The sequence below is a fragment of the Myotis davidii genome, unplaced genomic scaffold, assembly GCF_000327345.1.
Source record: "Myotis davidii unplaced genomic scaffold, ASM32734v1 scaffold132, whole genome shotgun sequence".
NCBI lineage: Eukaryota > Metazoa > Chordata > Mammalia > Chiroptera > Vespertilionidae > Myotis > Myotis davidii.
The window spans coordinates 2,662,979-2,687,527 of record NW_006285258.1 but is presented as its reverse complement, the minus strand read 5'-3'; the positions used below and the strand labels follow the sequence as shown (position 1 = coordinate 2,687,527).

The following is a 24,549-nucleotide window of genomic DNA, read 5'->3' as shown; positions in this document are numbered from 1 at the left end:
TATCAGGCCTGGGCGGGGGGCAGAACCAGTGATCGGGGGAAATGAGGGTCCCCTGCCTAGGCCGATCCTGCGATTGGAGATTGATGGGGGTCAACGCCTGAGGGCTCCCAGTATGTGAGAGGGGGCAGGCTGGGCTGAGGGACACTCCCCCCGCCCCCCCACCCAGTGCACGAATTTCGTGCACCGGGCCCCTAGTTTTGTTATAACAGCCCTAGCAAATTAATAGAGTCTTTTTAAAATATCACACTACACTTACAAATCAAGTCAGGAGAAATTGAAAGCTTCTTGATAATGAGTCTTCCAATCTGAAATTATGAGTTTCTTTCCATTTGTTCATCAGTGAGATTTGTCTGTATAGATGTTAGGTTTGGGAAACAAAGTTGTATCTGCTTAATACAAATACTCTGAAAGCTTTCTTCTTTTCTGTATAATTGGATTCGTTCTTTAAGGCTTTGCGAAAGCACCTAGGCCTGATGAGCTCTTAGACCAGCTATCAGCAGGTGATTTCTGCAGAACAGGAGAAAGGCCTCTCAGGCTTCACAGGTCAAGGTCTGCTCCTGTCCTGCTACAGTGACAAACTCTTTCCTAAGTGTCATACCTCCTCTACCGCTAAACCAAATGCAGTTTACAAGAACTTCTACCTCCAGCCTTTCCCTTCTGTAATTCCTTCACTGGCTGTGAAGAGGCATGGTCTCTGCAATCCTACTCATTTTCTAAAAGTATGTGTGTGCACATAAATTTTTTTTCGGGGACTGGGTGCAGGGTGATGCTTTCTAAGCTAGGAACTTTCTGCACCTTCTCTTTCTGCTTCCTCCACTATTCACGTCCGAGTCTATCTATCTTAGCCCAGTTTTGCTGCACTGCACTTCCTATTCAGTCTGGGCCCTGTCTTGCTGGGAGTGTGTATTTATTGCTGATTTCTGAGTTCAACCCTTTTCTTTTCTTGATGCAACATTGTAGGTTTTCATGAGAGTTCTCTTGCCCTGACTATAATATTCTTAGATATTTTTGGAGCACTTAAAATAAGGAATTCTGTGGTTTTCTCAACCTTTCAGATTCACTGAAAACATAGTTGGGGCTTCTACTTCATCCATCTTATTGCTCTCTGTGGTTTCCGAGAGGGGAAAAAAATGGAAAAACTCAAAAAAGCTGCTAAAAGTTGCTATCACATAGCTATTACAAGTCTTAAGTCCAACTTTCTTTTAAGTAGGGTTTTCTTACATGGTATTTTTAAAAGCTAACAATATATCTGAATTGCATTAAATGGCCTTAGAAATTATCATCCAAGGCTGATTTTGAATTATTTATTTAAGCTCATTTCCATGCAGAATACTTTGGGGCCAATTCTTCTTTCCACCTGGTATATACTCAGAAAAAGCAAGCTAACTTTAATATTAGCCTAAGCAAATAAAGTGAGGCAACTAAATCTGTTGCAAAGGGTTACAAAAACATAACGTAAGGCAAATTGAGAACAAACAGCAACTTTATGGAAATGCCTACTACTCACCTTGCTGTCCATCTGGCATAGTCACAATGATGGGCTGGCCTATTCCACTGGTTGGAATGGAGTGCAAATTTCCAAGCTGGATTCCATCTGTTACTATTGTGATGACTTGCTGACCCCCTGAACTAACTACTTGCTGAATTGCACCATCCACTGATTCTGCAGTAACTACTTCTTCCGTAGCCACTACTGGGGGAAAAAATATAAATGTGAAAATCAGTGAACATATATAAAGATAAAAACAGAAGTTTCTTTTTGCTTTAGTACCTTTGCCTTCCCTGCTTCTTCCTTACACAGAAAAGCTTGTACATCGTTTTAAACTTTAGTCTACAGCAGTGCTATACATATTTATGTAAACATTATGACTACAAGCCCCACAATTTACAATAAGTGAGTTCCAACTATTCATGCATGTGTGTGTTTAAATAAACAATTCATCTTCATTTAGTTATATGAGGTACAAAATTTGTAAGGTCTCCTAAAGTCACAGATATAACAAAGGGTATACCTGCTTAATAAAATTCCATAATCCAAAAGATGATTTTATATGTGGTTATACTCCATTTACATTTACATAGGAGTTGATAAACATTTCAAAATCCAATGAAACATGAAAATTTGTATTTTCCAAGTAGACAGACTAAACAGTATACCCTTTTTGAATTATGGGTACAGGGGTTGCCTTTATAATAAGTGGCATGCAGATCTGGTATCATATGAATATATTATATTATATTTAACTAATATGTACCAAATTAAGCATAACATATTATGTTATAGTAATATACTTGTTACAACAATATATTAATATATGACATATTAACATTTATATTAGTAAAATTCAAAACTATGCCCCTTAATATTTTAAGAGAGGTTCAGAGAGTATTCTAGCATCTGAAAATAGTATTCCTGGATTTGTCTGGGTAAAGAAATCACAAGTTAATACTGCCAAAATCTTCTCCTACAGGCAATGCTATAACCAACTACTGATCACAAAAGACAAACACAGGAGCATTCATTGTAGCTTTGCTTAAAATAGTTAAAAAACTTAAAACAAACTAGATAGCCATCTAAAGTAGAATGAATAAATAAACTATGGTAGATTCATACATTGGATACTACACAGCAATTTAAGTGACTAAATGCAAAACATGGATAAATCTTACAAAAAAAATATGCTCAGTGATGTAAATCAGACACAAAATATATATGATGTACTTCCCATATATGAAGTGAACAATGAGTATACATACAGGATTGATCACTTTGTAATACCAGTAATTCATTATATGGCATGCTATGATCTATGCACTTTTCTGTATATGTCATACTTCAATAAACCAGAATCAATAGGAATGAGCCATGAATTATAACACACTGAATCTTTTAAAATCCATATATCTATGATAATACCCAATGAAAAAGGAGAGAAAGGGAGTATGAGGAAAGTGTCATCTTGATAGAATAACACTTACTTAATAAAGTAAGAAATATTATCAATGTAACCAAAAAAAAATTATCCTTACACATCCTAAAGGATGCTAAAACCATTGGTGAAATGTTTTGAGGAAACAAGATATTTAAATGTTCCCAGGGTATCACACCAAAGACTAGCATTTGTTTGAAAGGGGGAACTACAAAGACCTAGCCGTAGCCACTCTCACCAGGCGGTCATTATCAGGACAGCCTGACATGATGTGCCTCCTGATGTGATGCAATGCGAGATTACAAAATATCACTGTGTTCTTCCCAGAAATGTTTGGCTTGAATCTAATTATTAAGAATTAAATGAATCCAGAATGTGGGTGATCCTGCAGACAACTGGCTTAGACTACAAACATTTCAATGTCATAAAAAACAACAAAGACAGTAGGATTGTTCTAGATTGGGGGAGACTAAAGAGAAACAATAACCAAATACAATGTGTGAACTTTAATTGGAACCTGAATGAAAAACAGAGTTTAAAGGACATCTTGGGGATAACTGAGGAAACTTGAACTATGGACCATATGTCAGTAATGTCACTAAATTAGTACTGATGCTTTTAGGAAATATAATGGAGATGTGAGTAGTAAAAGGCTGCCCTTATTCTTGAGAAATACATGCTGAAATATTAAAGAATGAAGTGTCATGAGGTCTGCAGCCTACTTTCAGATAATTTGGCAAAATAAAATAATTTGCGTCAAATTCTTAAACTTTGGTGGTGGGGATGAGCATGCAGATGTGGCAAGATGTTAATAGCTATGAATATAGGTGAAAGGTATAAAGTTCATCCTCCAATTTTTTTATGGGTTTGAAAACTGTCAACATAAAAAATGTTTAATATAACTATTTCTGAAAAAAGAAGTGACATAAGAACGATTTCTAAACTATATGGGGGTTTTTAATGAGTTATCTGAGGCAACTTTTTACCAAAAGTATAATTTAAAAAAAAAAAATCTTTCCTCAAGTGCTACTATTCAGATACACAGATGCTCAGAAACATGCTCAGTTCCCAGCAGAACATCATGGATATCAATGACCACAGGATTTACTGAAGAAGAGGCCCTACATATGTACTAGTACACTACTTTTTTTTTAAGGCAGGGTAGTACTGGGACCCTACTTTCCAAGCATACACACATGGCACCAGGCCTGGCTACAATTCTGTTAGTGCTTTATTTTATAATCGAGGGTTACAATACAAACTGCAGAAGATAATACTCAAAATGCAAAGAACCTTTGTGCTTTTGAGTTCTCTCATTTTTTGTTTGCCTTAAACTATAATTAGGCTTTATCATCAAGCACTTAAGAAAATTTCAGGAAGATAATTATAAAATGAAATGTAGGATATAAAATAGTAATATATTCAATAGAACAACTACTCAGGTTTTCAAACACATAGACTATTGCTTTGATTTTTTAAGAAAATATCCATATGAAAAAGAAATGTTCACTCAGGTTGAATGCTAACTACAAGTAGTGACTATTTCCAAGCATCATCATCTGTGAGAAATTTCTGAGATCACAAACAATCAAGGCACAACTCCAGAACTTTCATCTTTGCACTATCTACAATGACTGTCATTAAAATAATAAGAGTTCTTGCCTTTCATCTAAAAGCTTTCTTTTTTAAGATGTGCTATGGTAAGGAATTTAAGAAAAAATAAGGAAACCAATTACACAAGAAGACAATGGGCTCCCAAGAAACCCTACGAACTTAGCATAGAATACATGCTCAGGTGCCTTAAAAAATGGGCTGGCCAAAGATAAAGAAATCAGCCGTCACAAGTTAATCCCTTTAGTTTTATGCACAGGAAAGTACACTATGAGAACACCTCAAATATATATGTTTCAGGAATATACTTGTTTTTTCCAAAATTAGTGAAATGAGAGCATAAGGGGGATAAAACAATGTATACTTTAACAGAACCTCTGCAAATCTTGACAGTCAAAAGAAATGTTTAATTGTGCCTAAACACATAGAACTTATACATTATATTCAGACTAGAGGCCTGATGCACGAAATTTGTGCAGGTGGGAGGGGTTGTCCCTCAGCCCAGCCTGTGCCCTGTCGCAGTCCTGGAGCTCTCGGGGGATGTCTGACTGACGGCTGAGGCCCACTGCCTTGGGGGAGCGGGCCTCAGCTGTCAGTCAGACATCCTACATCCTTAGCGCTTCCAAATATCCTAGCACTGTCACAGAGGTGGGAGAGGCTCCCGTCACCAACACTGTGCTCACCAGCCGTGAGCCAAGCTCAGGGCTTCTGGCTGAGTGGTGCTCCCCCTGTGGTTATGCACTAACCACCAGGGGGCAGCTCCTGCATTGAGCATCTGCCCCCTGATGGTCAGTGACCAGATGTTCTGCCATTTTGTTGATTTGCTTATTAGCATTTTATTATATAGGATGCTAAACCTCTTAACTAGCTAGGTACCTACCATAACAAATCAAATAAAGCAAAATAATCAAAATACTAAAGAGAAAAAAGGAGCCAAAACTAGATTGCAAATTAGATTACTAATATGATATTGGAAGATGAAATATTAGTAAAAATAAAAGTATAATTCATAAAATTATCAAGTTGAGCAATGGAAGCTTCCAGCAAATATAGTAGATAGCTACTTAACTTAGAGGTAACTAAAAGATAAGCATTCCCTTAGTTTAAGTAAGTAACTACATTTAGCACCATGTTTTTATTTTTTTTCTTTATTGATTAAGGTATTACATATGTGTCCTGGTCCCCCCATTGTCCCCCCACCCCCTAGTACCATCTTTTTAATAAACAGAGGTAATATTAATTTTCTTTAAACCACAATGTTATTAATGCTCACTGATCAGCATCTGTTAAGATATACAGTTTCATGAGAATTCCCGTAATCTAAAAAATGTTTCTAATCTTTGTGAACAGAAATCAATGTGTTAGATAACAGCATACATAAAGAAGGGAAAATTTAAAGATAAGTAAATCCTCGTGGGGCTATAGATTGCTGACAGTGAAAAATTATTTTATTTTTAAAGTGCTCAAGATGACATTTTTCTCATCTCAACATGAGAAATCTGGTCTTGATCATCAGTGCCACCTTTCTGTTTTAATTATATCCTAATTACCTAAAGTCTGTTCCTTAACTCCTGAAAACATTAAGTAGCAAGCATCTAGATATATTTAACTATTAAAGCTATTAAGAAAGCCAGTCCTCTCAACCACATCTTTTCCTTGTTAGAGATTCATCTATCCTCCTAATAAATAATTAAATAAATGTTAAATTACATATAGAAATGAAAAATTTGGGGTCAAATTCTTAAACTTTGGTGTGCCTTCAGAATCACCTTTGGGAGCATGTTAAAAATACAGATGTCAAGGCCCTCACCCCAAAGCTATTCAATCAGAATCTACTGAAGTGGAACTGGGGCAAATGTATTAAGACAATTCTGATTAACACAAAATTTAAGAACCCTGCTCTTGTTGCCATTATCATATTAGTTAAAATTAATTGAAAGGAATTCAAATTAGTGAAAAACTTGAATTAGAGAATATTTAAAGAAATACAGCCTTCTAATCATTGGGTACATAAATTAAAAATTAATTCCCAACTATTTCCAAGCAGAAGTTCCACTGGTTTGTTTTAATAATGTAAAAAAAAAAATGACAATTATATTAATGTTGAGTTGCCTGATATTTCTCCTGAATTACTCCACTCCCAAATTCTGAAGGATGGTTTAAACAAGGTTTTTAAAAATTGTGTGTGTGTAGCCCTGGTCGGTGTAGCTCAGCTGGTTGGAGCACCATCCTGGGTGCCGAAAGGTTGTGGTTTGATTCCCGGTCAGGGCACATAACTAGGTTGCGGGTTCAGTCCCTGGTCAGTTCTTGCAAGAGGCAACCAATCGATGTTTTCACTCTCACACTTATGTTTTTCTCTTACTCTCTCTCTAAAAAAATCAATTAAAAAAAAAAATAGAGTCCAGCTGGTGGGACTCAGTGGTTGAGTGTCGAGCCATGAACCAAGAGGTCCCTGGTTCCATTCCCAATCAGGGCACATGCCTGGGTTTTGGCCTTGACCCCCAGTTGGGGGCATGTAGAAGGAAGCCAATCAATGTCTCACTCCCATCGATGTTTCTATCTTTCTTCCTTCTCCCTTCCTCAATCTCTAAAAATCAATGAAAACATCATTTTTTAATGTGTGGATTTTTAAAAAAACTTTTAAAAATGTGTATGTATGCTTTTAAATGCTATAAATTTTTTCACTGACTTCCAAAATGAGTAAGTTAATTTCATATATCAAAAGACAATTATATCCTTCCTTAAAAATAAGTAACAGCATTCTGATTTGGGCATCACCTTCGCATGACTTTGCTACATGTGATTCAGTCCCTTATATCAACTCAGGATATACGAATAAAATATTTCTGAAACGTCAAAGCCGAAAATCAAACCTTGGTCAAAGTTCAATGATAGTATCTTAATTCAGATGACTATTGTAATAACAAAATGAGAAAATGCATGCAAAGCACTTGGCATAGCAACAAGCATATAGCAAGAACCAAATAGATATTAATCATTTTTCCATAATTCATTATGCCAACTCAAATTTATGGCTAATATAAATTGTTTCATCATCCTTCCTTGGCATGGCCTGGACCCAAATAGAACTAATGATTACTTAATAAAACTATGCACATTTGCAAAGGCCTATGGGCTCAGGAACTGAAATATGTAATTCACAACAAAACCAGTCATTTATTAAAAGTGAACATTAGCAACAAACTCTTCACAGTATATTGAGATTTATCAAATTATTTTCTATACCTCTCTTAGATAAAGAATCATGAAAATTATCCATGGAGACTTACAAATTTAATCAAATAAGTTAAATACTTTCAAAAATAAAGGTTTATGAGAAAAGAATAAAACTGAAAATTATTACATTAAAAAAAACCACTAGATATTCTAATCATCAAGCATTAACAATCTGCAGTTGTATTTGCTTATATCATCAAGGAAAGACAGTGATATAATTTGTTTTCACAATGAAAGCATTCTATCCGTTAACCCATTGGACTAACATTAAGATTTGTCTGTGAAAGACAGCCCTAATGTAATCATGAAGGTGCTATTTAAAGCCTAGTTCCCAGGTGGAGTGTATCCTAGACCTAGACCAGTGATGGCGAACATATGACACGCGTGTCAGAGGTGACACGTGAACTCATTTTTTTGGTTGATTTTTCTTTGTTAAATGGCATTTAAATATATAAAATAAATATCAAAAATATAAGTCTTTGTTTTACTATGGTTGTAAATATCAAAAAAATTCTATATGTGACACAGCACCAGAGTTAAGTTAGGGTTTTTCAAAATGCTGACACGCCGAGCTCAAAAAGTTCGCCATCACTGTCCTAGACTATCACAAGTACCTCCCCTGTATATATAGGACCATGTCAGCCAGCCAGCCAGCCTCCATTTCAAACGCAGTCCCTCTGCTGCTACATTCTAGCTATTTGGTATCAAGAAGATGTGTTTATTGTACTACTTAGCTGGTAAAAGAAAAGAATATGAGCAGTACCAATTAATGTACTAGTGGTTCTTATATTATGGTCTTCAGTCATTTAAAAAGGACAAAAGAGGAGTAGAACATTTATTTCAACAGACTGCTTCAACAAACACATCTCAGAAGTAAAAGTAGAACAGTGGTATTTTTGTTAGATGTAAGACAAAATGATAATCGCATAAATATGACAAACCAATCTATAAACACTCTAAAAGAGACCAGTCCTCTGATCACCAGAAGAAACTGCATAGAGGAGACAGTATATTACAGTGGTCAAAGACAAACAACTTGGGAATCAGATCTTCAGCACAAACCTCTTTTCATCACTTTATTGCCATGATACTTTGGGCAAAATTATGTAACCTTCACAAACCTCAGCTTCATCATATGTAAAATGGAAGTACTACTTTATTTCCTAGATCTTAGGATGTCCTTGGAAAATATATATATATAAACATTTCTAAAATGAGGATGAATCTGACAAGTGATGTTAAAAGAAACTGGAGAGGCAAGAAGCAGAGAAATAATTTGCCTGAATACATACAAATGTATTTCATTATGCACCTTAGCTGAGTAGTTTATTTACACTGGTGGCAATGTACTCACCTGAACTTAACTCAAGTTCTTAAAATATCTTCAAAAAGATTCTGCTATGATACTGCATTGAAATGAAAAATTATTGTGCTCACAGAAGTTTGTAAGTCACATGTAATAGAAGTCCAGTGAAATCACTAATTCTCTCAGTCTAGACCACACATAACATTTTCAAAGGTAGAAGTTAGAGAAGTTGGTATGACCAATTCATGGAGCCAAAGATCTAAATGTCAAAACTTCCCACTGACTTTTAAGAATTATTTAGACCTAAGAGGGTGTGTAGGGGCTAGGAAGAGAAGGATAAAGGGGAGAAAATTGGGAGATATCTGTAATACTATCAATAAAAATATTTTTTAAAATAATAATAAAAAGAAAAGTTATTTAATTTTCAGAAATATACTTTAAATAAAAACAAAAATATGCAAGTTTAACCAAAGAGAAACCACCAATGAAATTAATTTTCTTTTATATGCTTATGTAATTACCAAGGTGGCAGAGATCTGGACATAGGTTATAAAAAGAGCATATCAATATGATGATGCACATAATTGCTAACAGCCAAATGTGATTCAGAAATATCTAAAGACTCTCAAATATAAAAGGCCTAGACTCAAGCATTAAATGGATAAATGTTTATTATCACTAGTTTGCAGAAGAGTGTGAAAGACAGAAATGAAAGAGATAAGTACGTTTTCTTCCCCCTGAAAAAAACACATCTTTCAAACAATAACACTTTAAAGAATCAAATCCAGTAATATCTACCTTCAAGCTTTTTAGCGAAGATTAAATGAGATGATAAATAAATAGTTACCCTAGCTGGTTTGGCTCAGTGGACTGAAGGGTCCTGGGTTCGATCCCGGTCAAGGGCACATGCCCAGGTTGCAGGCTCAATCCCCAGCACTATCATTAAAATTATTTATAATTTTATAAATATTAGTCCAAATGTTGAAACTACAGTAAGAAGAATTTTGTGGAGTTCTTTTAATTCCCTAGTTAAAAAAAAAATATTTTGCTTACATAATAATTATAGAAAGAACTATTTTAGTTAAGTATAAAGGTAAACTTTACTGAAACCAGCTATTAATGCTGATTATCATCCCTTAGTGGTGTCAGAATGCTATTTCCTAATTCTGTCAGTCATTTTATTTATTTATTTTTAAATATATTTTTATTGATTTCAGAGAGGAAGGGAGAGGGAGGGGGAGAAAGAGATAGAAACGAATCATTGATTGGCTGCCTGCTGCACGCCCCCAACTGAAGATCAAGCCCATAACCTGGGCATGTGCCCTTGACCGGAACCAAACCCAGGATCCTTCTTCAGTCCACAGGTCGACGCTCTATTTACTGAGCTAAACCAGCCAGGACTATTTATTTGTTTTAATATATTTTTATTGATTTTAAAGAGGAAGGGAGAGGGAGAGAGAGAGATAGAAACATCAGTGATGACAGAGAATCATTGCTCAGCTGCCTCCTGCACACCCCCTACTAGGGATCAGCCCACAGCTTGGTCATATGTCCTTGGTGGGAATCAAACCCAGGACCCTTCAGTCCACAGGTTGATGCTCTATTCACTGAGCCAAACCAGCTAGGGCGGTCAGTCATTTTAATAGAACTAACAAAAATATATATGTATACATATATACTTTATTTATACAAAGTCACAGACTAGTAAAACAAAGGCCAAATTGGGTAGACAGAAATGTTTTCTGTGAACCACACGTTTTTAAAATTTAATTAATTGGCAACATTTAACATTCTTTTAAAATCCAGATTTTCAGCTCCCCATGAAAGAGTAGGATCTGGCAACACTGAGCCTATAACTAGAAATAGCTGTAGCTAAGAAGCTGAGCTCCCTGCCCTGCCCCACTCTCTTCAGAAGGCCATAATCTCAACCCTGCCTAATTTAGCCTTTTATATGACACTAGGAGCCCAGCGCACGATATCTCGCGGTGCTGCCCACCCACCTGCAGCCCTGGCTTAACACCCGAACTTGTCCATGCAGAGCTCCAGGGCGCCTGGCCCAGTCCCCAAACCCTCTGGCCTTCTCTGGCCGTTTCAAGCCCCAACCTCAGTCCCTCCAGTCACCTCGGGCTGGTCCCACCTTCTCTGGACGCCTCCCCACTTCCGCCCTGTCTCTGGAGCAACATGGTGGCTCCGCCCTGTCATGGCGCCAGAGGAGAGCATGGAAGCCTCCCGCCTGCTGTGCTGTGCTCCTTCCCCTGGCAGGTGAGCCACGGGGCACTCTGAGTGAGAGCAGTGGGTGGTGAAGGACTGATGAGGGGGTGCTATGGGCTCTCACCCCTGCCCTCCCAGGCACAGGATGGTCCCACCTCCTCCAGGTGCCTCCCCGCTTCCGCCTGTCTCCAGAGCAATGCCCTAGCTAATATGCTAAGGACCTGGTCGTTCATTACCCATTACGGTGTCCCACTCATTAGCATATTAGCTCTTTATTAATATAGATTCCTGGCCTTTGTGACTATTTGAATCTCCAACTTTTAATGTACATATGTGACTTGTTTTGCTAACCTGGAGTTTCTGAAGAATTGGACAAGGGAGCAGAAGCTTCAGCTAAGGCAGCTAATGTAGCTAATACTGATGTAGAGGAGTTTCCAAACTGAACAGCAGACACACCTGTTTCATCTGTGAAAAAAAGAGAAAATAGATTTGAATTTTTAAGGAGCTTTAATCTGATATTCTGTTTTACTTTATTCGACTCTTAAATGAAACCTGGATGTTACTTTTGTGAAAAACAAGCTTGGATAGCATTAGTTTTTGAAAGATAATACTGCAGTATGTTTTGCAATATCACCTTTCTTTAAATTATTTTCTCATAAAAATGTGGGTGTTTTTTTAATTATACCAAAGAAAACCAAGGTTTTTCTTACCCTCATTCTCCAACTGTCCTTTCTTAAAAGGATGGATACCTACTAAGGCTTAAAATCCCAATAGCTATCCTATATGCATCTCAATACCTTTTGCCTTGGATGAATTTTCTGAAGATACCAGACCTGTTAGGTTCACCACCCCTCCAGGTCCAATGATAAACTGTGGTGTTGCAGCATGTATCGTCACAGTGTCCGGACTCTCTGGGTTTGTGTTGATTTGATTCTGCATAGCAATCTGGGGGACAAATCACCACAATATTTTCAGAATTATAATCAGAACATATAGCACAGGCTCTCAATGTACTACAAACACAAATATAAAGGAACATTCTGTAATTTAAGAAGAATCATATAACATAAATGGGTATCTTTTTTATGGTCTACTAAGAATATAGTGGCAAACCAAAAGTATTCATTTATATCCTAAGTTCCCATTAGCTAAAGCAGCAAAATCCAATGACAGGAGAAATGGATATCTGAAAGGCTTTTATAGAACACAGCTGAAAGATATGCTGCTGCATTGTGACTTCAGAAATTAAATTATTTAAATCAAATTATTTCCTCCACTATATTCAGCAATCTATAACACTACATATATAAAGCATGTCCTTTCCAACTGTTCTACATCTTCAACCTAATACCCAAACTGCACTCCTAGGAGTACAAAAGTTGGAAGAGGCCTGGCAAAGTCCATTTGTCTGAACATATCCTTTAACCCCTTCCCCAACGATTTTTTTGTTAAAAACGTTTCTTTTTCAGACTAATTTTTTTATTTTGGTTCTATATAGTATTTTTGATGCTGGTTATGAAAACAGTTTGTAACTCGTCTTCCTATAAACCATATTTTTTTACCATATTTTCTTAGTATACTCGTCGACGACTGAAAAAGAACATTTTATGAAAACGAGTATACACGTTTCTGCCGGGGAAGGGGTTAAGTAACTAACTGAAGTTCAATAGAGTCAGATGGTCTTAGAGAAGACTTTTATTGGGAAGGATAACAAGAAGGCATGCAAGAAGAGGCCGTAAGTAAAGAAGATAATTTACATCAATGTTGTTTAGCTGAAGAATAGAAATGTTGGTTATTAGAAAAACTTGACCAAAAGCCATAAATAACCATGCTCACAAACAGATTTTTCTTGAGGATGGTGAGAAATAAAAGAAACCACTCAGAATAATAAAGACTGTATCACTCACTCAGGGGACATTATTATGGCTGCAAACAAATTTATTTTTAGTGAAATATAACAGACTTTGAAATACCATATGGTCGCCAAAACCATGTGGTATGCAACAAAAAGAATAGAATAAAATGACTAGAAGGAGAATTCAGGAATTTAACAAAGAAAGTAACACCTTATCTAATCTTCTAATGTTACATGCAAAAACTACAGTCTTACAATCAGGAAAATGAAGAGTAATGAACAAAAAGCAAAAGAGGAAAAGGCCTGTCCAAAATAACGAAGTCCAAAATGAAATGCTACAAACTGAATAGTTCAAATCATCCATAAAACAGAGACCTTTTGTTTATTTTCTTAAATTAAAAGAAAAAGTTACCTGTAATATCTCTGCTAAATCTTCATTCCCATTGTCTACTGAAATATCAAATGCAGTTTTACAAAATTTACTCTGCGTGTGTACATCAGCACCATATTTGATTAAAAGCTCCACCACATCTTGATGGTTGTGTTCTGTGGCCCAATGTAGAGCTGTCATCTTTAACATGTCCTTTGCATTGACATCAGCACCATGCTACAAAAATATTTCAAAACAAGAGATTTCTAAAATATGCAATATTAAAAATTGCTGAAATGAAAATTCTAGACATTATACTTTAGAAGAATTTGCTACTAACATGATCTACCATTTTTTGTGTGTTGAATAATCTATATGCTCCAGGATCACCACACATCTGTCACTTAATCGATTTTCTATCATGATGACTTTCCTAATTGCTTTCCTTCTAATTTCTTAGGAGAGCAGCACTGATTTTTTCAGTCACCCAGCTGTGAGCATGAAGGGCTAGAACAGAATAAGAAGTGAAGGAAAACTATGAGCATTCCTCCCAAACCCTATTTTTAACTCTAGTTCTTTGTTTATACAAAAATATCCTTTGCTTTCAAAGCCAATGCAATATAAAGAATTTAAAGGGAACCACCTAGAGGTACTCTGTTCATTATGGTAGCCACAAGACACAAGTGGCTAAGCACTTGAAATACAGCTAGTCCGAATAGAGAAGTTCTATATGTGTAAATACACACTGGATTCAAAGACTTAATAGCAAAATAAGGATGTAAAATAAGCAATATAATAATGTTTATATTGATTTCATGTAGAAATAATATTTTGTATATATTAACTAAAATAAAATATATTTAAATTGCTTTTTACTTTTATAAAATAGAAAATCTAGAATTACATACGATCTGCATTTGTAGCTTACATTGTATTTCTTTCGGACAGGCAGATCTAGAGCAGAGATTTTTAACCTTATTCATTTCACAGCACACATAAAATACTAAAGTTACACAACACACCAAAAAATGTATCTTTTGCTGATCTGACATAAAATAGGTATAATTTTGATTGATTTACAAAAAAAATTAATAAATAATAGTAATTACCTACCCTTTTTGCTCCAAAGTGACTTTTTTAAAAATTAGGTGCCTATCTCTCTATATATAAAAGCCTAAGCAACCAAAGGACGCCAGACGCCGGGCTCACGGCTGGCAAGCGCAGCTGTGGCAGCCTCCACGGCAGCCTCACAGCAGTGCTACGGAGCAGCAGCGGCAGCAGGCACAGCAGGGCTGGATTGAGTGGGGGCAGCGTGGCGCCTGGCCTGGGCTCAGGCTCCCCCCTGGCCGCCTGCTGCTTTGCACACTATTACATCCCCCAGGGGGTCCCAGATTGTGAGAGGGTGCAGGCGAGGCTGAGGGACCCCACTGGTGCACAAATACATGCACTGGGCCTCTAGTACTTACATATAAGGATTTCAGATACCAAGATTTAACCAATCAGGAGCAACCTTATTTTGAGACATGACCAATAACATTGGTCATTTTTTTATTTGAAATCTAAGGGAAAGGAAGTCAGAACTCCTGACTAAATAGATATTGCATGTTTGGTTTTTTTTGACATTTTTTTTTTCAAATTTTATTTTTTATTACAAAGGGTATTATATATGTGTCTATTTTTTTCCCCGCCCTAGACAGTCCCCTAGCCTCCCCTATTCCCCAGTGTCTTATGTCCATTGGTTAGGCTTATATGCATACATACAAGTCCTTAGGTTGATCTCTTACCCCCCTACCTCCCGCCCCCGAACCCTCCCCGGCCTTCCCCATGCAGTTTGACACTCTGTTTGCGGCAGCTCTCCCTCTGTATCTATTATTGTTCGATATTGCATGTTTTAAAAATTCTTGTAGCACATCAGTTGAAAATTGCTGGTCTGGAGGCCAGAATAAAAAGGATTAAGAATACCCAAATCTATCATTCTATTTCAGAATTTTCTTTTTGGCATTTAAATGATTAAAGAAAAATCCCCATTTGCATTATCTGTTTATTTGTTAATTATCCAAGCCTAATATTCCTTTTCCATGAGCATTTTAACTGTGTTAAGACAAAACTATAGCCTCTCACCATGGCAGAGATCAAGGTGTTAGAAATCAATTGTAGGATTTAACTAAGAACATACCTAGAAAAAGTGTTTTATCCTCTCACAAAGGAAAACTTTAAGATAATTTACATTTGATCTTACACACACAAAATGAGATAACATGGGAGGAAGGATAGATATTCAATAAAACTAGTTTTCTTCTTCCTCTTGTAAAACCGTAAGTCCTTTAAGGGTTTACTTTTTAAAGTAAAGTACAAAGAGAAAGAACACATACCTGAAGCAAAACCTCTACTATGCTGGCATGGCCCTCAGAAGCTGCCATATGTAAGGGCGTTCGGTCCACTTTGGTTCTGGCATCCCTACTTACACCAGCTCGAAGTAGTACTTCTGTGGTGGAATAATGCCCGTACTGTGCTGCCAGGTGTAGTGGAGAAGTTCCCAGCTATACCACAAGAAAAAAAAATCCACATTTATAGTCATTTTAGTACACTTCTTTACTACCTTCTATTTTATATTTTGTTTACATAGCAAAAGTATATTATCTGTTTACATAATTCAAAAGAAAGAATTTATGCTCATGACATTTTTTCATAGAGGCCTTCAGGAATTTCCTCAGTGAAAAGAAAACGTCAATATTTCAGATAAAATAACCTAGACAAAAATTAATTTCATCAGGAATTAGAGATACTTAGGGTTTGAGAAATTTTTCAGAATATTGGAATCTTTTCCTCATATCAACCATACAAAACTTCCTTTCATCTATGAAATTCCTGTCAAATAAATGTAATAGTTTGTTTTTATATTAAACTGCTTTATATAGGACTTAAAAAAATAAATTAATTAAAGCACCTCAGTGATATTTTTAAAGGAGCTCATATAGTCATTTTTTAAGAAAAAAAATATGGCCCTAGCTGGTTTGGCTCAGCGGATAGAGCATCGGCCTTCGGACTCAAGGGTCCCAGGTTCGATTCCAATTAAGGGCATGTACCTGGGTTGTGGGCACATCCCCAGTGGGGGGTGTGCAGGAGGCAGCTGAATCGATGTTTCTCTCTCATAGATGTTTCTAACTTGCTATCCCTTTCCCTCTCCCTTCCTCTCTAAAAAAAAATATGATCTGAGATGTGCTGTCAAATGTCAGTCAGGACAGAACCAGAACAGAACCATTATATTAATTTCATGTGGTCTAGGCAAGCCAACACATTAACACCACATTCACAATATACACGGCAGTGCTAAAATGTGAGTGAAAGCTTGTTTGGAGATTCTAGCAGGGGAGCGCAACTACTCGTATACCCTTAACCCAATACCAGTTCTCTCCTCTGGAGGGAAGGTCGTCCTCTTCGACCTAGACCTAGCATGCAGCTTCAGGAGGGAGGCACATGGATCGGTGAGGGAGGAGGGGGATACCTGCCTTGCCAGCTAGATCAGCTGAATCAACCCCTGGCCATCAATAGGGTGACAGATGTCGCTGCCAGATCACCATCACATCTGTTTATTTTGTTTCTGTTTTTAAATCACTTATATATCTCTAAATAATATACTTTGGTTTTGCCTATTTTAAACTTTGTTTAAATAGAATCATGTAAGCTCAGTGACTTACCTTCTTTTGCTTACCAGTATGTTTATAAGATTCACCCATGCTGGTGAATTTAAGTGTAGTTCACTAATTTTCTCTGCTCTGTAATAGTCTACTGAATGGATAAGCCACAATTAATCTAACTAATCTACTGATGAACATTTGGGTTTCCAGTTTTGTTACTAAGAAGTATGCTGCTGCTAAAAATAGCCTTATATATGTCTCAAGTTCATAAACAAGAGTTTCTCTTGGGAATGTTTTCAGAAGTTCAACATCACAAGTATGCACATGTTTGAATTTACTAGGTACTGCCAAACTGCTCCACACATCTCCTCACCACTGCTTGGTACTGCTAGACTTTTTTTCTGGCTAAGCTGGTTGATATACAATGATATTTCATGATTTTACTTTGCATTTACCCAATTAGTAATGTAGCTGAGCATCTCTTCATGTTTAACGGTCATTCAAACTTTCTCTTTAGTATAGTAGCATAGCAAATCATCTGCCCATACTTCTTTGTCTTGTCTTTTTACTACTGCCCTGGTAATCCCATATTTTATGGACACCAATCCTTCTTAAGATCTGATGTACTGTGGTATCACTATGATGTGTCTACATGTGGATTTTTTTATTGATCCTGCTGGAGATTTGATGAGCCACTTCAATCTGTGAGCTGCCATCTTTTATCAGTCCTGGAAAAAATCTCAGATATCATGTTTTAAAATTACTTCATCCCTATTCTCACTCTCCTAGTGGGTTTATGACTACATATATCTTAGACTTTCTCACACTAGCCTTCATGATTCCTGACAGCTTTTCACATTTTATAACAATTTCTGCATTGCATTCTAGATGATTTTTTTCATATATTTCCGTTTACTAATTTTCTTTCAGCTATTCTCAATTTGCTTATACTAAAAATTATCTGAAGTTCTTATAAGTCTCCTGTTGTCAGTTGTTTCAGTAGGTTATTGTTCAAAATATCTTGTTTCCTTGTCTGTTATTTTTTTGTTTTGTTTTGTTTTTTGTCTGTTATTTTTGACTGTTCATTTTTCTTAGAGTTTCATTTGTGGATATAAAGCCTACAATGAGGGTAGGTTCCCTCAGAAAAGATATTCATTTGTTTCTCCCAGGAACCTAGGATCTAGTCTAAAGATCACTTTACATTCATTTTTCAGTTTATGGTTTTATAGAATGTACAGGACATAAATGTGTGCAAGGAATGGCTTGTGACTCCAAATCTTTTCCTCTCTCCATTTGATGTCTCGGTTCAAGTCAATTCCTTTACTTTGTAGTACCCTAATAACAGGGCCAGGGGCAGAAGCAGGTAGGAGGAGGAAATGGTACTTCTGACTTTTCCTTGTATTGAAGGTGCATCTCTTTGGGGTTCCAGAGTTTTGGGGAGAGACTTTCTTAGGAGACTTCTCTCTGTGAGCAGTCTCAGATCTTTGCCTTCAGTAATCTATGCCAGTGAGGTGGGAAAACCAACAGGCAAATTTACTTAGTTCAGCAAATGTTCTTGGGTAAAATTTCTCTGGGTCCTGCCTTTCACTTAGTTCTTCAGGTTGATAATTTCTATTTTCTCTCTAACTCATGAGTGCACTTAAGATTTTTTGAAATACTTAATCAAAATATCTTTATCTTTAAAGACAGATGTTAAAATATGAATGGGTGAGATGGTTCCTGGAATTTTCTTTAAAATAATACATAACAAAAAAAGTAGATGGGGTTATAGAGGAAACAAAATTCATCATGATTTGATAATTTTTGAGGTTGAGTAAAGGCTATGAAGGGGTTGATATATGTTTGAAATTTTCCATGTTAAAAATTGTTTTGTTTTGTTTTTAATGAAAAATAAAAAAGAACACAGGACAAGCAAGCCAAAAACAACCAAATTAAAAATCTGGGATTTTTAGTTGTTACCAGTGGAAGGGTTAATCTAGATTCCTAACGCCTCAAACTCCCAAAAGCAACCCTTTTGGTTGCACCCCAGAATTAAATAGAATTATGGTTTTTGTCTTCCTCACAATTGCCTTCTATAGTTACTAAGAGCTTCCCATTCCACTCTTCCTCTTTGGTCATGTTTGCAATAGTTTTACAAGTATTAATTAAAATGCAAACATTTTTTTTTCCTTTTTAGAAATCATTATAACATTAACCCCAATCTTTACCTGTTATTTTCTGAATTAGAAATTGTACCTGTGCTATTTATAAGACCTATAAATTAAATCACAACCAGTTATATTTTATATTCATCCTATCTTATTAAACTCCATAGTCTAAAAGAAGAACCCTTTTGTGAGCAGAATACTTGGTAGGGTTATCAAATATCAAAAAAATGATACAAGCCATTCCCTTTAAAAGATAGCTATAATTCTAAAGTTGCAAGCAAATTTGCAAAATTTTTACCACTTATAAACACAATACTGACTAATTTTTATCTGAAAAAAATTCAAAAATGAGAAGAAAAATACCACATTAGAATCATTCTTTACCCAGTCTGTAGTAAAAGGAGCTCCATTTGCCATCAAAATACGAACTTCATCATCTTGACCTGCTCGTGCCGCTTCTAAAAGCTTCTTTCCCAAATCTACCAGGGACATCTAAACAAAACATAGATGAATATAAAATCTCCAAAGTTACAAAAATGTCCCAGACTACTGAACCAATAAATGACCCCACTTTTGAGATCTACTCAGAAGAATAAATAAAAATATATTGAAACAGATCTATCAATAAAGATTATATAAGTAAATATATACATATATTTACCTACATATAATCATTTTTATAATGTGAACAATCTAAAGGTTGGAAAATGGTTAAATTGTGAAATCTAGTAGAATAATATGCAGTAATTTAAAATAATAGTTTTGGCCCTAACCGGTTTGGCTTAGTGGATAGAGCGTCGGCCTGCGGACTCAAGGGTCCCAGGTTCGATTCCGGTCAAGGGCATGTACCTTGGTTGCGGGCACATCCCAGTAGGGGGTGTGCAAGAGGCAGCTGATCGATGTTTCTCTCTCATTGATGTTTCTATCCCTCTCCCTTCTTCTCTGTAAAAAATCAATAAAATATATTAAAAATAAATAAAATAATAGTTTTGAAGTTATAAAATAACATTAAAAAGTTATGTCATATTAAGTGAAAAGATAAAATACAAAATGAATTTTTGAATGGCAAAATATGCACAAAGAGAACAAAATGCTGAAAATTATTTTTTTAAAGTTGTGTGATTATAGAAAATTTGCCTCCAGTTCACAAAGCTTCTTCAATGTTACTATATTATCTTCCTAATTTAAAAAGTGGATTTTTAAGGGACAAATTATATTGTGTGGCTGTTAAATAAGGAAATGCTGACATTAAGGAAAATTATATACTACTGACTTACTAAACAGGAAGAATGGGGGGGGAAATAACGAAAATGCAGGATATTGAGAACTTAAAATAGCAAACTTATTGATCTTACAAGAATTCAAAACAGTGATGCATTTGAACAAATCAACTTCTCCCATAATTCTTCAATTATCTTAATTATTCAAAACATCATAGTTAAGAACCTAAGATACTTAAGTTACTATGGTTCCATGAGCAATACAACTGTGTAGCAGATTAATATAGCTAAAAGCTTTTAAATCAGTGGTTCTCAATGGTAGCAACAATGACCCCTAGAGGACACTATATATGGAGGCATTCTGGGGATTGAAGGTCGGAGGAATGGGATGAAAGCTCTACTAGTATTTAATGGTCAAGTGCCAGGGATACTAGAGGAGCAGCAATACAGGGAACAATCCACTATGGACAATTGCCACAGGTCCTGGATGAATTTCAAACATTCTACTGAATACATATATCTAAGGCTAGAATTCAGTATATAAAAAAATGTATTTTCCACAGTTATTAATGTATCCCAAATTTTCCAAAATGCAACCATACTATAAATCGATTTGTTTGTTCAGGACTTTACTAAGAGTTGTTCACCATTTTGGAAAATCATGTCACCAATCTCAATGCCACTTGGGTATGTGAATCACCACTATAAATGACACTGTATCAATTATGCTTTCACAGCTGTCACATTCACAATGATTCTATGTGTAGGTGGCAACCATTTGACTACCTCTTGTGCCATCTAGTGTGGTGCACTTGAATATTTACATACTGAAATACACATTTTATTATAAGTTGCTTTCCTTCTATTTCTCCTGTATATTAAAATTAGAGTATTATAATGATTCTTTAATTATGCAGATAGGTAATATTAACTATGATTTCCATTTCCAGTTAGCAAAGGGGCAATATAAAATATTTATTATAAAAAGGCAGCCACATTTTTTTAAAAAAAGGCAGCCATAGATCTAGTAAGATTAAAAAATCAATTTCTAAAAAATATACAAGCCCTGGCTCATTTGGTTGGGTGTCATCCTTGCACCAGGAGGTTGCCGGTTCCATCCCCAGTCAGGGCACATGCAAGAATCAACCAATGAATATATAAATAAGTGGAATAGCCAATCAATGTTTCTCTCTAAAACAAAAACAAAAGTCTAAAAATGAAATCTACATTTGCTCAAAGTACATGCTAAGAAGGCCATCTAGTGGTAAAAGGAATTACACAAAATTAAATTTTTAAAGCGTAAAGTCTATTTTGCTTTGAATTTCTGTAATTCATAGCTCATAGAGCTTTTGTGAGTTTATAGCATCTACTGGACATGAAAACACTGTAAAACTGTAAAATACTAACTAGATCCATGTAAATTGCTACTAGCACTCTTAAAAATGAATATGAGTAAAAACACTTAGAAAATGTAATCCTCTAATATACTTAACCTCAATTGTCTCATTAAAATTTTTAGAATAAAACATCACTTCAATAAAATTCTTCTAAAGTTCTTCATCAGGCAATTTAGCAATATTTATGAACCAAAATCCTTTAAGATGTTCATGTTCTTTGACCTAGTACTAGTAATGTCACTCATATAATCTATCATAAGGAAACTATTTGAAGCATAAATATAACATAATGTTATAAAATGGGCAAAATGAAAATGCCCTAGTGTAAACAATAAACAAAATTTTTTAAAATATATTTTATTGATTTTTTAACAGAGAGGAAGGGAGAGGGAGAGTTAGAAACATCAATCAGCTGCCTCCGGCACACTCCCCACTGGGATGTGCCCACAACCAAGGTACATAGCCTTGACCGGGATCGAACCTGGGACCCTTGAGTCCGCAGGCCAACGCTCTATCCACTGAGCCAAACCGGTTAGGACCAATAAACAAATTAACATAGATGATAATGGAATACTGTGGGTTTTATTTTTTACTTTTTATTATGAAAATTTCTGAACAAATTCCCAATAGAAACAATAGTATAATGAATTGCCACTTAGCCACCACCTAGCTTCAAAATCATCAATTCATGGCCAACTCATTTCCCATGTACACATATTATTTTGAAGCAAATATTAGACATATTTTATCTGTAAATACTTCAATATATATCTCTAGAAAATAAAGATATCAAACTGAGTTCAAATATTTCAAATTAGTATGTTCTAGAACTGAGTTGTCCAATACAGTAGCCACTAGCCAAAAGAAGCTACTGACTGTTGAAATGTGGCTAGTCCAAATTGAGGTGTGTATAAGTATAATGCACCCAATTTTGAAGATATGGTACCAAAAAGAATGTAAAATAGCTTATTAATAGCTTTTATATTGATTATATGTCGAAATGGTAGTAATTTTGATATATGGAGTTAAATAAACTATATTATCAATATTAATTTCATCTGTTTCCTTCAGGCTTTTATAATATGCCTACTAAAAAAGTTTAAATTAAATATGTGGCTTGTATTATATTACTATTGGACAGAACTTCTTGAAGGCAGCAACTTTAGAATTTGCAAAAAGTTGCAACTTTTTTTGTTGTTGTTGTTGTTAATCCTCACCTGAGGATATTTTTTCCCGTTGATTTTCAGAGAGAGTGAAAGGGAAGGGAAGAGACAGAGGGAGAGAGAAATGTCAATGTGATAGAAACACATCGACCAGTTGCCTCCTTCATGCATCCCAGGATGGAAATCGAGAGTGCAACCGAGATACATGCCCTTGACTGGAATCAAACCCATAACCCTTCAGTCCACAGGCCGATGCTCCAACCACTGAGCCAAATCGGCTAGCTAGAACAAAGGGTTGCAACATTTTAAAATAAGATATAGGGCATTCTTTTATTTATTTATTTATTTATTAGGGCATTCTTTTAGAAAAAGTGCATCTGATGAATTACCCATTATGACACTGGATAGACATTCCTTCTAAAAACTATAGGAGGGTATGTATGGCCTTTGTCCTAAGACTTCACAAATTCATTTGGAATAAAGATACCCATAAATTTTACTAATCTTAAAAAAAAAAGTGGGCCATCTTACTTCATCCTACTCCTTTCTAAAAGATATACTTTACGCCCTAACCTGTTTGGCTCAGAGGATAGAGCGTCGGCCTGCGGACTCAAGGGCCCCAGGTTCGATTCCGGTCAAGGGCATATACGTTGGTTGTGGTCACATCCCCAGTAGGGGGTGTGCAGGAGGCAGCTGATGGATGTCTCTATTTACCAATCAATAAAATATATTTAAAAAATATATATATATACTTCACAGCTGACACATGGCATTTGGTTGTTATAGTCCTAAATTGATTTTATTCTAGGACAATTTTCCTTCCCCCTCACCCCCCCATCAACCTCACCTTGTTTTTCTTTCCCATGACATTAAATGACCAGTTCACTGGTATGTCATCTAGATTTTTCTGATTGCTTCAGGGTCATACTTAATTTCTTTCATCTCTCCTATTCTTATAAACTGAAAGTTAGCCTAAACTTGACTAAATTTAGATTTTAAATTTTGGACAAAAATATTTCATAGTTGATGCTATATATTTGATACTGAATCATATCAGGAAGCAAATTTTTTGGTTCCTTTTTAGTGGTATTAATATTAATAATTAGGTTGGTATAGCCTGATTCTTCCACTATAAAGGTATATTGTTTTCCTTTGAGACCAACAAGTACTCTGGAGTTGTTACTGTGGCACCATGTGAATATCCAATTCCCAATAAATCTTTTGCCTAACAATTTTAGCATCCATTAATGATCCTGGCCCAAATCAACTAATTTTTAACAGGTTGTAATAAATTGTGACTTTCTAATTCTATGATTCCTTCTATATTTATTATCTGGCATTCCTCATTGACTGCAGTAAGTTTCTACTAAAGCAGCACTTCAAGTGCGTTTTTTAAAAAAATTTATTTCTTTATTGACTTTAAAGAGAAAATGAGAGGGAGAGGGAGAGTGGGAGAGAGGGGAG

General features: G+C 35.7%; 1 protein-coding gene across 8 annotated transcripts in view; it reads right to left on the bottom strand.

Annotated features, from left to right (window-relative positions):
• GABPB1 (GA binding protein transcription factor, beta subunit 1) overlaps positions 1-19,817 on the bottom strand; it is a 32,210-nt gene extending 12,393 nt beyond the window's left edge. For 2 of the 8 annotated variants that reach the window (XM_015558934.1, XM_015558939.1), the window contains exons 1-6: positions 19,690-19,817; positions 15,893-16,060; positions 13,563-13,757; positions 12,093-12,240; positions 11,647-11,760; positions 1,508-1,693 (exon numbers count right to left, since the gene is read on the bottom strand). In XM_015558934.1, the coding sequence (XP_015414420.1) occupies positions 1,508-1,693; positions 11,647-11,760; positions 12,093-12,240; positions 13,563-13,757; positions 15,893-16,060; positions 19,690-19,797 (919 nt within the window). In that variant the 5' untranslated portion in view covers positions 19,798-19,817. Of the gene's footprint in view, positions 1-1,507; positions 1,694-11,646; positions 11,761-12,092; positions 12,241-13,562; positions 13,758-13,860; positions 14,028-15,892; positions 16,061-17,218; positions 17,303-17,613; positions 17,887-19,689 lie in introns of those variants that run through there. The other 6 variants (XM_015558937.1, XM_015558935.1, XM_006756012.2 and 3 more) reach the window with 6 other exon arrangements.
• Between the last annotated feature and the right edge of the window lie 4,732 nt (positions 19,818-24,549).